This window comes from Piliocolobus tephrosceles, chromosome 7, assembly GCF_002776525.5.
Source record: "Piliocolobus tephrosceles isolate RC106 chromosome 7, ASM277652v3, whole genome shotgun sequence".
Classification (NCBI taxonomy): Eukaryota; Metazoa; Chordata; class Mammalia; order Primates; family Cercopithecidae; genus Piliocolobus; species Piliocolobus tephrosceles.
The window spans coordinates 7,614,176-7,631,364 of NC_045440.1; the positions used below are offsets into that span (position 1 = coordinate 7,614,176).

Below are 17,189 nucleotides of genomic sequence, written 5' to 3' on the forward strand. Positions count from 1 at the left end.
AATAACTTACATTCAGAGCAAAAATAAAAGTAAAGAAACCATTTAGAAGTGACTGGTTAAGACTCTAGTGCATACAGAATACTACAAAGAAGAGGAAAATGTCCGAATTGGCACCAGTGCCCCCAGTGGGCTCAGAGTGCAGAGGTGAGGTAGACCTCCACACAACCATCAGTAATATAAGACACGCTGTAACTTCCAGGGAAACCTGTGGAACCAATGCTGTAAAGGAAGGAGTGGTTAGGTTTATTAAAGACAAGGAGGGAAAGGTCTTTGGGAGGGATAACTTTTGAAAAACCTTAATTTGGGAAGGATTTACACAGGCAAAAGTGAGCCTGTGGAGCTAGCACAGAGCGACTGTGCAGGAACAAGGGTGAGAGCAGGAGCACAGCAGACAATCGAGAGAGTGATCGCGACCACATGGGCAGAATACAAGGTTCACGAAAGGGCGTGATAAGAAATGAGGCTAGAAACGGATCAAGTCATATTATAAAGGGTCTTCAGTATTAATACAGTTGACCTCTTTTTAACGGTATTTGAAAGCTATGAAAAATATTTTTAGAAAAAAAGGGCAGTGCAGCCGGGAGTGGTGGATCATGCCTGTAATCCCAGCACTTTGGGAAGCTGAAGTGGGCAGATCACCTGAGGTCAGAGTTCGAAACCAGCCTGGCCAACATGGCGAAACCCTGTCTCTACTAAAAATTCAAAAAGTAGCTTGGTGTGTTGGCCCGCACCTTAATCCCAACTACTTGGGAGGCTGAGACATGAGAATCCCTTGAACCCAGGCAGCAGAGGTTGCAGTGAACCAAGACTGTGCCTCTGCACTCCAGCCTGGGCAACAGAGTGATACTCTGTCTCAAGGAAAGAAAGAAAAGAAAAAGAAAAGAATAGGAAAGAGAAAAGGGCAGTGCTGTGATTTAGCTTCGTCATGAATTTTCAGCTTGGTGATTATTGTTCTAAATAATGAACTCCCCAGCCCCTGTCTAGCCAGATACATGGCAAGTCACAATGTGGATATCACATCTCCGGGGGACTGTCATCCAAGAGAAGTTTAAATCCCTTGCAGACACAGTAACTGCACTCCCCACTTGGTGATGTCTCGTGTGTGACATCCGTCACCCAGGGCTACTCTGCTCTCCAAGATTGTGGGTGTCTCTGCTCACTCACACACATGTCTTCAGGGCCTAGCAAGGTGTCTCACACACAAAGGTTGTTTATAGATGTTTGATTATGTTTGTGGTAGTTCATGTCAGAGTTACGCAGTATGGTTTAGAGCAGAGAGGGGCAGGGAGCACAAGTACATGCAGGAGACTTTCCCTACAGCACAAGCAGAGACACCAGGGCTTGGACTGCAACACAGGCAGTGTGTAACTAAAGAGAAGAGAGAAGCACACTTTGCAGGTGGAATACATGAGGCTTAGTGACAGAATGCGCATGGTGAAAATCTAAATGGAGGAGGAGGGGTCCATGGAGTGAGAACGTGCTGTCCACTCTCTGTGCCCTGCTTTGGTCCACTCTAGTCATGTCTTTTTGAGTGCAACCAGAAATATACATCTGAGTGCCTGTGGCCTCCAGAAATTCTGAAACAAGGGGTAGCTGTGTGCTACATACCTGCGGAGGAGCTTCATGACAAACAGAGACAGATGTGGGGAGTGGGAATTGAGGACATTTCTAGGGCAAGCGAGTTATGGGGTCTTTTGATTTCCATAGAGGTTATTAAGATGAGGAGATAAGGCATCTCCAGTCAGAGGTGCTGAGGTCTAAGGCTTTGCAGGAGTTCATTCAAATCATTCCATGTGAACAGTGTCCTCAGAATCATGTGTGCATGCAGGGACCTGGGTCCTCTGAGAATATGGAGCCCTGGTCATTGTCCTACCACCATTGATCTCCTCACTTATCTAGTTTCGTGCTACAAAGGTACAGGGTTTATCCATCTACAACACTGTTTAGCCACAAAGGCACTTGTGTCAATCTGTTTTGTATTGCTATATAGGAATACTTGAGACTGGGTAGTTTATTTTTAAAAAAGGAGGTTTCTTTGGCTCAGAATTCCACAGGCTGTACCAAATGATGCCAGCACCTGCCTAGCTTCTGGTGAGGGCCTCAAAAAAGTTTTACTCACAGCAGAAGGTAGAGAGGCACAGGTGTATCACAGGGTGAGAAGGGGAACCAAAGAGAGGACAGGGGGAGGAGCCAGGCTCTTTGAAACAACCAGCTCTGGAGTAAACTAAGAGTGAGAATGTACTCATTACCATGGGGAAGGCACCAGCCATTCATTCATGAGGGTTCTGCCCCCATGACCCAAACATCTCCCACAGGGCCCCACCTCCAATACTGGCAATCACATGTCAACATGGGATTTGGAGGAGACAAAACATCTGAAGTATCAGCACCCTAGCTGGCATCATAGCACTGAGGGTTTCATATTGTCATTTCTCCTTTATGATGTGGGACTGGCCTAGGGCTCTGGGAGTCTAGGTGAAGAGACCTCTTTGGCTTATTCAGCCAATGTGCACTGAGTGCCTACCACATGCCCAGCTCTCTGTTACGTGCCAGAGAGACTGTGAAAATAGGACAGGCTTCAAGTCTTGCAGGAACGACTAACATTAAGCAAATAGCTATACAAATCACCAAGTGTCCACTTCAAGACTACACCAAATATCCTGGTGAGATCTGAAGAGAGCAGGGGGATGAGCAGAAAGAACACTCAGTCGGGTATAGGCAGGTGAAAGGTGATTTTTTCAGTAGCAGCTCTCATCAACAGCTTCTTCACACTGTCCGCCCTGTCTTGCTGCTTACTCTGGTGGCTCCCCTACACTGGGCTGCGTGGCTGGCTCTCCCTTGCCTTCAGGGTCAGCAACTTAACCTCTCTTCCTCTGGGAACCAGTGTGCCTGTACAGTGTCAGCAGGGCAATTATACCCTCCACAGACAAGAGTGGCTTAGAGCCAAGTCGTGGCCTTCCCATGTTATGGCTACATGACTGTGATAACAAGTGGAGTTACATGCCTGCACTACAAACTCGCTGAGTCACACAGGATATAAACATCCTACCTCGGCCTATCTGACCAAAGCATAGCCATGTGCCTTATACCAAGTCATTACTATTTTGGAAATGTCTGCAAATGGTGAGTCTGGGGCACCAGGAGAGAGCATAGCCAAGGAGGAGCAGCCTGATCTTGGAGATCAGGGCGGGCTTCCCTGAGAATGCAACACATGATCTGAAATTTAAAGGAGGGCCAGGAATGACCAGGCAGGTGCAGAGTAGGTGGGATGCAGGGCAGATATTTCTGCTGATATCCAGGTAAGGGGCAGTGCGTGGGATGATCTGAGTCAGGAGGGCACATGGGGCTTTGCATGGTGCCCTGCATGAAGTCAACTGTCTCTGGGTGTAGAAAGCAGGGGATGGGGGCAGCGTGCACCTGAGGAGGTTGGAAAGCAGAGTGAGCCAAGCTGGAATGAGTGGGAGGGCTCAGGAGACTAGAAATTATTTTTTCATTTAAAAAAAATGGACTATAGGAGGGCACAAGGAAAGAGCTAAAGGCAGTGGCTAGAGTCGCAGGAATGGATGATGTTACCAAGAGGGACGCTTATGGCCATTGGTATGGAGCATGATGATGCCTCAGAGAGTACTCCCAGGAAAGAAAGAGCCAGAGGGAGAAAAATCATTGTCAGGGAGAGAGAAGCCCTTTGCCAGAGACAATCGTGAATGCCACGCCAAGTGGAAGAAATGTCTCATAGACAGGCATAATTTTGCTGGGCATGGTTGCTCATGCTTGTAATCCTAGCACTTTAGGAGGCCTGGGCAGATGGATCACCTGAGATCAGAAGTTCGATACCAGCCTGGCCAACATGGTGAAACCTCATCTCTACTAAAAATACAAAAATTAGCCAGGCGTGGTGGTTTGTGCCTATAATCCCAGCTACTCAGCAGTCTGAGGCAGGAGAATGGCTTGAACCTGGTGGGGAGAGGATGCATTGAGCTGAGATCATGTCACTTCACTCCAGCTTGGATGAAAGGGTGAAACCCCATCTCAAAAAAAAAAAAAAAAAAAAGAAAAATATTGGTAGTTTTGATTAAAGAACTGTTGAATAAAAAAGTCTTGTGTAGTACACTTTTAAATATACCATATGGGTGTTTTTATTTTATTTTGTTTCATAGTTGTTGGTTGTTTTTTCCCAGATAGTATATATGTGTCCATGAAACTTTTGAATTAAACTTCTAGAAATATTGGTAACTATGCAAATATGTGTATGTGTATGTATACCTATCTATTTGTGTCTGGGTATTATTGTGTGTATTTGTATGTGTGTATACACACACACACACTCACATAGATCATTTTTCATGTTCTTGCAGGATAAGAACTACTTTTTAGTTCATTGTCACTTTTCCTAATCTCCAAAATAAGACTTGGAACAGTTGTGTAAACTCAAAACATGTTCAGAGAGCTGGTTTCACTTACAATGTGAATAACGGCCAATTCAAAACATTATATGTCAGGAACTATCTGTTTGATCAGATTGTTCTATTTGATTTTGACAAAACAGAGATAATGAAACACCACATTACAAATCATTTTGATTGCATGTCCACAAAATGCGAAAAAAAAAAATAGCACATGTTTCATATGGCTTTCTCCCCAAATCGACACACAACTGGTCTCCTCCAAGTAATAGGTTTATTAAATTTCTTAGTCCCCCCTAGCGAGCGGAGATCATTTAAAACCTCTCCCAATAGCAGTAATGCTTTCTGGCTTCTGAGTCATCATAGTTAAAGAGATTTAACTACAGAGGAACCCCCAGACATTTCTCTGATGATTTTCTAAAGACATAAGAAATCTGGCTTAATGTAAGAGAAGTACTCAAACAAAGCAATATCCAAATCCATTAGCATTTCCAAATGCATTTTAGAAAATTATCCCCATAAATTGACTACATGTTTCAAGTCACAGAAGCGAAATGCATGAGTCACAGATACAGAGTGCTGTAAAATGTTAGAACAATGTGTTCAGCCCTTACATCCCATCTGAGAAAAGTGAGGCTGAGGTAGCTTACATGAAAAAATGAGTAGGAGTATGTTATAAATAGAATCCTAAAATGTATGGTACAATTATGTGGAGAAAGTGAAACAGACTGGCCTGTTCTATTTAAGCTCAAAGGAGGTCGTCGTAACTGTAAGGATCCTATGAGTCCTCCATTTATTTTTACTCGTAGCAGAAGCAAAACCCAGTCGAATCCTCTGAAAGAAATGAATTTGGCAATGCTTTAAATTGCTTACTTTGGTATTCTTAGGGGAAAAAAGTGAGAGCAACGAATTCCTTTTGCCATTTCTAAAACAGCTGTCCAACACTCCCACTGAATGGCTTTGTGGGTTTCCTGACCTAGATTGAGATGCTCCAGAAATACAGCATGTCAGAATTCCCTTAAGAAGACCCTTTCTCAACCTGTTCCTCTGTGTTACTCTTTTTCTCACTGCTCAACCCCCTTGTTTTTTAAACCCCAATATCCCTGACCTGGCAAGCTCCGCTTGATTTCACCAGGTGTGTGTCCTGTGTTTCTGGACATCAGGAGAGAAAACGGTCAGTGCGTTGTGAATTAATGCACGAAGACATTGGTTGATGGTTGATCCCCTACCATTATTTCCCCTATTCCTTTTTTTTTGGATAGTGTCTCTCTGTCACCCAGGCTAGAGAGTGCAATGGCGCCATCTCGGCTCACTGCAACCTCTTCCTCTCAGGTTCAAACAATTCTCCTGCCTCATCCTCGCTAGTAGCTGGGATTACAGGTGTCCACCACCATGCCTGGCTAACTTTTTTTGGTATTTTTAGTAGAGATGGGGTTTCACCATGTTGCCCAGGCTGGTCTCAAACTCCTGACCTCAGGTGATCCACCAGGCTCGGCCTCCCAAAGTGCTGCAATTACAGGTGTGAGCCACCGCACCTGTCACCCTATTCTCTTTGAAAGGTTTCTATTTTGAATCTTGTGGTCTCCGTTCATGCCAGTTTTCCACCATTTGCCCCATAATCTCTCTTTCATTTTCTAAACTATTTGTTTATTAGAAAACCAAATCCAGTAGACTTAAAAGAATTGTGACTAACAACTGTGGAAGACTTCCAGGAAACCTCACTCCAACAGTGGTAGATCTTCAATCACTGGTCATTTTAGAAAGAGTTTAAACTGCATGGATTCACCAAGGTTATAAATAGATAAGAGTTGTGTCATATTCTACCGTATTTCCTCTTCTGTCCTTTTCTTCAGGATCAGTCTAGAATGAAAAATAGGCTATACTGATTCAAAGGCTGTATTTCTATTTTGGTCTTTTTAAGCCACTTTATGGAGTTATGGTTGACATATAAAAGCTATACATATTTAATGCATACATCTCAACAAGAGATTTGCTTTCTATTGCCATCACAACAAATTAACACAAACACAATGACTCAAAACAACATGCGTTTATGATGTTCAATAAATAGATTGGAAATCTCACATCTACCATCAACGTGTCAGCTGGGCTGTGTTCTTCTCTGGAGGCTCTATGGGAAAAGCTGTTGCTTTGCCGTTTCCAGTTATAAAGGCATTGACAGCTTTCTTGTCAGTCAAGAGGGCGAAGCCCTCAATGCATCACTCTGACCTTCATCCACAGGCTCCTCTGCCTGCAACCTTCTCCTCCTGCTTCTGTCTTCCATTTTAAGGATCTTTATTACACTGGGCCCACTCGGTAATCCAGTATCATCTCCCCATCCCAAGCTCAGTAAGCACATTGTTCTGCAAACATGTCAGGTGACACATTGACAGTCTCCGGGGAGCAGGACCTCAGGGCTTGCATATCTGTCAGTAGGAGGTATGATTCTGCCTCTCACAAAGCCGTTCAGTTGAATTCTTCTCCTCTAAATCTTAACCAAAACACCAAGTTGTTAGGAAGTTCACAATTTCACCTACGAATTTGTATAGTCATCAGCTTCCTTTAAATTACGTAGTTTGTAAAGAAGAAACAATTGAGTTTATAGCATCAACTTTGTGTCAAATGAGAGCTATGAGATTAGCTCCTGGCCCTGTAGACAGCGATAGAATAACACACGGTTCTAAGGCTAAGTGTCATGTAGAACAACCCCCTTTCCCAGACAAACAACAAAAAGAGGAAGTGAACATGTGTGTAACTGGCAAGGCCAAATCAAGGATAACCCCGTTTCCCAAACAGACAACAAAAGGCCATGAATATTTGTTTAACGTAGAAGGTCAAATCAGGAAATTCATGTACAAAAATCGACTTTGGGGTGCAAGTCATTTGAATGGCTTCATCATGGAAAATGGATTGTATCATTGGTCAAAAGCCTTCACTCTTGCTTCTCTATGAAAGGCATCTGTGCAGGGCTGGGTGTGAAGGCTCACGCTTGTAACCCCAGCACTCTGGGAAGATGAGGGGTGGTGGATCACCTGAGGTCAGGAGTTCAAGACCAGCCTGGCCAAAATGATGAAACCCCATCTCTACTAAATATACAAAAATTACCGGTGTGGTGGCGGGTGCCTGTAATCCCAGCTATTCAGGAGGCTGAGGCAGGAGAATCACTTGAACCTGGGAGGTGGAGGTTGCAGGGAGGTGGAGGTTGCAGTGAGCTGAGATTGTGCTACTGTACTCCAGCCTGGGGGACAGAGAGAGACTCTGTCAAAAATAAAAGGAATCTGTGCAGGACTTACGCATTTTTTTTTGAAACTTTACACTAGGCTGCTATGCATCATCTATCTTCCAGCTCAGTGGTTTTTTTGTTGTTGTTTGTTTGTTTGTTTGTTTTTAGATGAAGTCTTGCTCTTATCACCCAGGCTGGAGTTCAATGGCATGATCTCAGCTCACTGCAACCTCTGCCTCCCAGGTTCAAGCAATTCTCTTGCCTCAGCCTCCCAGGTAGCTAGAATTACAGACGCCTGCCACCACACCCAGCTAATTTTTGTATTTTTAGTAGAGGCAGGGTTTCACCGTGTTGGCCAGGCTTGTCTCGAACTCCTGACCTCAGGTGATCCACCCGCCTCAGCCTCCCAAAGTGTTGGGATTACAGGCTTGAGCTACTGCACCCAGCCTGTTTATACAAATCGCTTCATATATACTAGAGCAGGGGTCAGCAAACTAGCACCTGCAGGCCAAATCTGGCCTATCAGCTAAGAATGGCTTTTACATTGTGAAGTGATTGAAAAAAAAAATCAAAAGTAACTCTTTTGTGACACAAAAAAATTATGTAACATTGAAATCTCAGTGTCCATAAATAAAGTGTTACTGGAACACAACTACTGCCATTCAATGGCTATTTGCCAAGTACACCTGCAAAGTCGAACAGTTTCCAGCAAAGACCATGTGACCTGTAAAGGCTGAAATACGTGCATACTCCCCGGCCCTTTATGGAAACATCCTGTTGACTGACACAAAACTAACACAGTTGTGAGTAGGCATTTGGAAATGCAGATGAGGGTAAAGAGCGGATGTGAGTGTAGGTGGTGGTAGAGAGGGGATTTACTTATGATCATTATTAATGTAGGCATGCAAATAAAATGCAATTCCAGGCTGGCACAGTGATTCACACCTGTAATCCCAGCACTTTAAGAGGCAAAGGTGAGAGGATTGCTTGAGGCCATGAGTTCAAGACCAACCTGGACAACACAGTGAGACCCCCAGTGTCTATAAAAAAATTAAAAGATTACAAAACTATCCAGGAATAGTATGCACATATAGTCCCAGCTACTCCAGAGGCTGAGGCAAGAGGATGGCTTGAGCCCAGGAGTCGGAGACTGTGTGAGCTATGATTGCACTACTGCACTCCTACCTGGGTGCAGTAGGTAAGAGCAAGACACTGTCTCAAGAAAGAGAAGAAATTCCACCTGGTTTTTCAGTCAGAACCATTAATAAATAATGTGATTGAGAAAATATATATGTTCAAAGCAACAACGAAGCAAGCATTGATTGGAGTTGTAAAAAGTTCAGCAAGTACCTGCATCTTCCTACGTTCACTGATCTTTTATACTAATAGTCTTATATCACCATATGAAATAGAAACTTACAGGGGGTTGAATACATATCAGTGCAGTATTTTGAGAGCTTTGGGTACTATTAGCTATATATATATTGTACATTAGGATAGTATCTGATGTGGAAAGGGTAGTCTTGCTTCTGTGCTTAATTTCAGAGTATATCTATGTGTTTGTAGTTTTTAAATTTTCTATGTCTGCATTTAACATTTTTTGCATGTGTAATCTGTGTGTATAAAAATAATTATTGTGATTTTTAATATACAAAGAAAACAATGAATTTTTTTTTTCTTTTATTGAGACAGAGTCTCGCTCTGCCACCCAGGCTGGATGGAGTGCAGTGGTGCGATCTCGGCTCACTGAGAGCTCCGCCTCCCAGATTCACGCCATTCTCCTGCCTCAACCTCCCAAGTAGCTGGGACTACAGGCTCCCACCACCACGCCTGGCTAATTTTTTGTATTTTTAGTAGAGACAGGGTTTCACTGTGTTAGCCAGGATGGTCTCAATCTCCTGACCTCGTGATCCACCCACCTTGGCCTCCCAAAGTCCTGGGATTGCAGGTGTGAGCCACCGTGCCCGGCCACAATGATTTTTTAAAGTACATGTAAGTTCAATAAGTACAGGTGAGCTGGACAGACTGTGGGGTTTTTGAATCTAGTTTTTTAGACATTCTTAGGATTAGGCAAATAAGTATGTGGCCTATAGAATTTGTAACATAATCTCATAAGAAAAACAAAGAAAAAGGTGATTAAATGTACCTTGGAGTCAGCTGTGTCCAGCTGTCACCAGCCAGTACTACATAAATCCAAGTCAATAGGCAAATCTGAGCAGCGTACTTCTCTTACAGAAGATTATTTCAAACACGGGCATAAACACTGTTGTAATTGGTTACAGTCAAGGTTTGGCTTTTAGCTTGAAGTGGATCCTGTACATTTTTAAACCTGAGAGTTGGAATAGAGCACCCTGACATCAGACAGCTTGACTATGTATTTCATCTGGTGCTGCTTCCTGCAGGTAATAGAATAAGTAGGGAAATGCTCTCTACACAGGTGACCCATTTCGTAGCAAATCCTCTGCACGGAAATGAGATCCCCAGCTTTACCAAGCAGCTGCGGTGCTCTCAGGCAGGCCCACACACAGCACCACAGTTCTTCAAGTTCCTGCTAGAGGCAATTTGGTTAAACCCTCACAGATCGTCTACCCGGATAAGCATCATTCTGAAAATACAGTTGGTTACTAAGATGCAAAATAAGCATTCACTGCATAACTACTTGTAGAGCACATGGAGAATGTGCTTGAGGTACATTTACATGTACATCCATATCATCTCTTTCCATTCCTTGATATAGGTATTTTCATGCCCAGTGTATACAATGGAAAACTGAGGTTCACCAGCATGATCCACCTCTGGTGCCTCACCTGGTGCAAAGTCGAGCCAGCACGCAATCCTGTATCAGAAGCATCGTAATCCAGTGAGGCCTATGCCACTGAAAAACTAAATGTGTCCCTTGCGCCTCTAACGGGCAGGAGCTTCACTATCTTAGAATGTTTTTATTCCTTCGTAAGCACACACGGGTTTCAATAGTAAGAAATAAAACACACGATTGTTTCTGACAACTAAACTGCACGTTATAAAGGGAGCTGGATATTTTAAACAGCTTAACCAGAAATTGATTGCATCTTATTTTTAAAAGATTAATGCACTGCTTTCCTAAAACATAATTTTATTCCCTTGCAAATCTCTTCTGCAGTTCTTGTCATCAATCTCATAAATGGTCCTCTTCTTTACTTTGGAAGAATGGCCCAGGTTGTGAGTCCTGCAGATGGGATGCTGGGAATGTAGGATGCTACCAAGCATGAGAAACAGTTTTTTGGAGTCTCCTTCAGGTTAAATAGAATTCCTGTCTTGTGACTGGGTGCGGTGGCTCACGCTTGTAATCCCGGCACTTTGGGAGGCCGAGGCAGGCGGATCACCTGAGGTCAGGAGTTAGAGACCAGCCTGGCCATGATGGCAAAACTCTGTCTCTACTGAAAATGCAAAAATTAGCCAGGCATGATGGTGTATGCCTGCAATCCCAGCTACTCACGAGGCTGAGGCAGGAGAATCGCTTGAACCCAGGAGGTGGAGGTTGCAGTGAGCCAAGATCATACCACTGCCCTCCAGCCTGGGTGACACAGTGAGATTCCATCTCAAAAAAAAAAAAAAAAAAAAAAGAATTACTAAGTCTTCAAATAACAAAAGGCAGAATTTTATCATTTGCCTATTTCTTTTCCTTTTTTCTGATTCATTGTGATTAAGGTCCTGATGAAAAGAACTAAGCGATCAAAAGAATACCTTCTCCTGCATTCACCATTAATAAAGGAGAATCAAAGTATCAAATATTTTTGAAAGTATTCATTGCATCAAGGGATTTAGCATGTACATTTGGGAAAAGATGAAATTATCTTGATCATTTTAAGGTTCAAAGTCAATTAATACATGGCCTCTGTTTTGAGCATCTCAAGATGAAGGATTTAAGTAATCAGATTTTAAGGTGGTTTTGATACAGGACATTTGATCTGTTGGTTTACAAGGGAGATTTTTTTCCTCTTTCTCTTCTCTAGGCTAACTGGCATGAACCTCCCCTCTCCAGTTATCAGTAGCAAGAATTGGCTACGACTCCATTTCACCTCTGACAGCAACCATCGACGCAAAGGATTTAATGCTCAGTTCCAAGGTAAGGATGCTCCATCTTATAAGAAAAAAAAAAAAGAGCGTAATATATCTTGATCCTTTCTAGCTATGAAATTTTAGAAGTTAGATAGATAAATAGCTTGAAAATGGCTTCTAATTCCTTTATTCACAGCTATCTATGGAAACCACATAGTCAACAGCTGGCAACTTATTAGTAAAGCTATATCATTGTCACAGTATAGAGGACATGTATAGTTTCTTGTTACACTGGAACAACTGCTAAGTTTTAATCAATAGCCATTTATTATCATTTATTTTAATTGTTATGCACATAATCTGTAAATATCCACAGCAGTTTGACTATTGCATTTCTCTTCATGCTAAGAGTGCTATAGCGTATAGGTTGCATGAAAAAGCACAAAAAATATTGTGATATCACTTTTAATCCTAAAGGCCTTCACACCGCATAAATGCCTGATTCAGTAATTTACACATAGTGAACCTTAAAAAGAAAGATTCTGGATTTCTTGCAGCGGAGCAAAATGGGGAGTCTACAGTCATGAGGAGAGAGTTTGGTAATGAAATGTTGTTTTTCTCTTTGGTTTCTAAGGTTTATATGTAAATCATATTGTATCTTTCCTGTATGTTTCTAATAATTAGTAATCCTTATTAATACAGCAAAAAAAACTATTGAATTTATTAAGCAGTCCACTGAAAATCATTCCACTTCGATTTCCAAATTAAAATAACATGACCGTGCTTGAAAATAATAGACCTTTCCAATCAAGCTGCCTAAACTTTCCCCACATTGTGATGATGAGAATGTTGGCCCCATTAAGGCAGCATTCCCTGAACACCTGCACATGCAAGAGAGGACACCAAGCCCTGCAGTGCCAGAGAAATGACAGCATCCTCCATGCTCCAGGAATTAGTAGGTCAGAGAGACAGTTTGCAGTTTGTAAATAACTCCCATGAAAGTCAGAATGCAACGGGAACTCATTATAGCTCCTGCTGGAGATACTAGTAATTTTTTGACAAACTGGTCTAAGTATCTCTTATCTTACACATTTTAAAATCCATTTTGCTTTCATTGTTTCCTTTGGGATGACCAGTAGAAAAACAAGGGTCATTTGCAAGGAACGAAACACAGAGGATGCTGAGAAGCACAAATCATAACCAGCAGTTTTTATTTGCCACCCAATGCCTGGGGCACATGAGGTACACAGAACTCATCTGCCTCAGAATCCAGGGGCAAATTAGTTTCAACGAAATATGTTTGTTATTGTTGTTGTTGGGGGAGGGGGGCAGTGGACAGAGTCTTGCTCTGTTGCCCAGGCTGGAGTGCAGTTGTGCGATCTTGGCTCACTGCAACTTCCACCTCCTGGGCTCAAGTGATTCTCCTGTCTCAGCCTCCCAAGTAGCTGGGATTACAGGTGCACACCACCACACCCAGCTAATTTTGTATTTTTAGTAGAGACGGGGTTTTGCCATGTTGGCCAGGCTGGTCTTGAACTCCTGACCTCAGGTGATCTGCCTGCCTCAGCCTCCCCAAAGTGCTGGGGTTACAGGCGTAAGCAACCACACCCAGCCCCAAAATATATTTTAGACTTCATCAGGAACATTTTCCATCTCACCATGCCTTCTGATGTTGCCAGATGTTCTTACCTTGACCTCCTTTGGTGGCAAAGAAGCTGCCCTGAAATTTTATTGGAGTGAAACTGATGTGCTTTCCCTTCACCTGGGGCCAGGCCAGGCTGATCCTCCTTTTCCAAACCTGCCTGTACTGGCCTTTGTCTTGTGATGGCCATTTACGCTGGCTGCAGTTAGAATGGAGTAAGTGCGGGATGGGCATATTGGTGGTGGGAGGTGGGCTCATACTGAGACTGGGTGGGTGTGAATGAGGAAGACTCCATGTGGTCTAGTAGGTAAATTCTATCTGCGCTTCCTCTGCACTGATCCACATCTATGGATATATCTGTCCCATCCCTGATTTAACATAACCATAAGTCAATATTTGCAATGCCAATGGACTGATCATATAGTTACTTAGGTTGATTTACAGATTTGTCTCAAAATGTTAATTGATCTTTTCCTAGAGCTCTCAATAATTGAACAGCATTGAACTAAAGAAACATTTCTAAGTATTTGTTTCTCAAACCTGATCAGTGAACTTGGGATTTGTATCTGTAATTGAAAGAAAGGTTAAAAGTGGAATATCAAATTTGAAGCTGCTCCAAGATGGTAGATATAAGACACTTATTGGTTGGCTGAAAATAGCAATCATTTAGGTGGATCTGACATTGACTTTAAAAGTTTAAAAAATACAAAATTAATAAAAGTATTATATAGAGAGTATATAAATTATATAAATAACACGATTGAATTCTAGAATTAAACTATATGTACGTTATTTACACTTCATTCTTTTATATATTATAGAAGTATAAATTATAATTACATAATTTATATATAGTATAATATATGCTTAATTATATATTTAAGTATAAACATTTATACTTAAATTATATATATAAAGTATATGTAATTATATATAATTAAATTTAGATTTGTATAATAAATATATAAATATATAGATGTATATGTGTATGCATATGTATATACACACACACACACATAATTTAATTGTATATGTAAGGAGAGAGGAGTAAAAAGTTTGGCATTTAATTCTAAAACGGTTAAAAGGTGTGAAGGTATCAGGAGAGGTAAGCCTGGTTTAACAGTAATGTATTCGGAAACATTTCAAGGCTGAGTTTGAAGTTCACCTCCAAGACAACACGGTACAATGAAGTTACCTCTTTTTCATTAGCACATGGGCCTTACTGAACAGGGGACTTCATGCTTATAACCACATTCAGGCGCCGCCTGTGGAAGGTTAGGTTCAGTACTAGACGCCACCCTCTGAAGAAGAAGAAGGACCAGAGAGCAGCCAGGAAGATGACAAGACCCATGGGAAGGAGGATGGGAGGGAGCTTGGAGGGCGCATGGTGCCCAGTACGCAGATAGGCACCGCGATTATTTTTCTGACTCCAGAGGGCAGAACCGTCACCAAGGAATGGAAGGTCCAGTGTGGTTGTTCTTGGCGATTCTAGAACAAACCTAAGGACACTAAAAGCTGGAGACAGAGCAACGGCTTAGGATGAGATGGGCCCTTGTCAGAGTCCCTGCCAGCCATCCAGTGGCCACCCCTCCACACGGGGCTGTCCTGATTTTTTGCAAGTAAGATCCTCAAGTTCGTTCCTTCAAAGGGCAAATGGGAAACCTTCTGTCACGCAGGGAAAGCATTTGTTCAGCTGAGTCTTCCTCTTGTCTGTACTGAGATTGAAAACCAGGAAGCCCAGATTGTGTTGTACTTTTTATCTCAACTAAATACATTAAAGAAGGAAAACCTGATATTACTTTTGCCAATAAAAATTGCAAAACAAACAAAAGAGCATAGTCAATTGATACTTGGGAACTAATAAGACAACAACAATACTAGTGAAAACTTACCTAATGTAAACATTATTGTGTTATTTTCTTATCTTTCCAAATGTTCTGTCAAACAACCTGAATCATATATATGATATATTTAACCTGAATCATATATATGTTATATTTAACCTGAATCATATATATGATATATATATATATGTGTGTGTATATGTGTGTGTGTGTATATGTATGTGTGTGTGTATATATATATATAAAACAGAGAAGAACATTTTAAAGAGAACATACATTTTTATTCTTGGCATATATTTTATATTTTTAACATTATTGTAGTCGCCTTTATCATTTACGGTCATTTGTGAGAACACGAAAATTCCATCAGTGTTAACGTGGATTGATGATTGCTGAGGATTTGGAATTCCTAGGAAACCCTTTGTGGTTCCTAAGCTATAGTTGAGCCCTCTGGTGGTCTGTTTCTATGAGAAACTGCTTTGTTATCCAGCGTATGATGCTTACACAGAATTGTGTAACTTCTCAAAAACAAATAATATATTCTTTTTAACTTGAAGCTTTTCTTGGTCAAATAAATGACAACCAACATAACATATTCTTTCTACTCTTCCCTTATATTTTTAACTTTCATCTCCAAATTCTTTATTCTCTGAGTCTTACACTTTCTTCTTTGACTTTCACCTCTGCAATCATATAATCAAGTCATGCCAGAAGCAGTAGTAAGGCTGATTGACAAGTAAAACTGTTCTACAGTTGCTACTCTTAAAATCTATTCACTTTTAAAATAGCACTGTGGACAAAAGAAGTACAAAATGCAGGGAAAAAAAACACAATATATTTGCAATATCTTCTGTGTATACTGGGCTCCGGTTGAAAGACAGATTTATGCAGGACACATTATTTCTTTAAATCAGCTGAAAATTGAGCCCATTCTTTATATGTTTCCTCCATCATTAATTATAATTAATGAAGTGCCTTGTTAGCACAATCCATCATCTAGACGTTTTCAATGTCTACAAGATAAATTTTTTGAAAATATATTAATCTTGAACCATGAGGGCCCCCTCACTACTAAATCGCCATCGAAGTGTTGGGCTCCAGTTTTACATACGTTTACCTGGCTATTTATAAACTTACAATTTTCACAAAGTGAAATTCCCATTGATTTTTTGTAACTGATAAATCATTTTGAAAGTAAGTGTTTGTAATAAAATTCCAATTTATATAGGGAACATTCATCTCATAAATCAAGGGAAACCCTGACAGTGTCAATAAAACTTGTATTGACACAAATAATTAGTTTGTTTTTAAGTTATAGTTTCCTGTAACTATTGATGTTCCCTTTTAATTAAAATGAAGAACTTTATACCAAATGGAGACTTTCATGTTATTAGAAAGGCATTTTGAGTTATTGAAAGCCTCATGTTCCCAGGTTATTCTAATTTAGATGAAACTCCCATATGCATTCCCCGTTCTCCAATGTTCACATTTTCTGCAATTTGAAATGCAGTTTCCAGAGCTCTATCTAGGACTCTACCTGGATTCTGGTGGCATGCATGGCTGCCTCTCCTTTTAAAACAGTGTGAAAAATAGTAACAAACATTATCTTGAACCTAGAAAGTGGTCAATTATGTTTAGTGGAAGAAATGGAGGAAATCAAGTGCTCCTGTTCCCCTCAAGGCCCCACAGACTACCGCTCTGCAGTGTCCAGAAACCTCCATGCAGGCCTCCTGCCTGTTTCCATGGCAGTGGTCATCCCTTACTCTCTTGTACTTGAGGGAACTATTAGGTAGGTATGGATGCATGAAGTATTTTTTCAATCAAAATAAATTAGTGAAATGTCTTATAACCTCTAAATAATTCCTAAAACCACTAAACGTCTATGAGAAAATAGTTTTTAATAATGTAACTCATTCAAATCAGAAACACATAACCACTTTTCCTAAATATCTACTTTAATTGCTCTCAGAACGAAAGATTTTTGCACAGTCTTAATGGCAGAGCTTTTAACGCTTTGGAAAAAGTGTCCATCTATGCGT

General features: G+C 41.2%; 1 protein-coding gene across 1 annotated transcript in view; it reads left to right on the forward strand.

Moving 5' to 3' along the window:
* The window catches only part of CSMD1 (CUB and Sushi multiple domains 1), a 2,063,566-nt gene that overhangs the window by 1,229,864 nt on the left and 816,513 nt on the right, over window positions 1-17,189 (forward strand). The window contains exon 6 of the mRNA XM_026453909.1: window positions 11,619-11,731. Coding sequence (XP_026309694.1) covers window positions 11,619-11,731 — 113 coding nt within the window. The remainder of the gene's footprint in view (window positions 1-11,618; window positions 11,732-17,189) is intronic.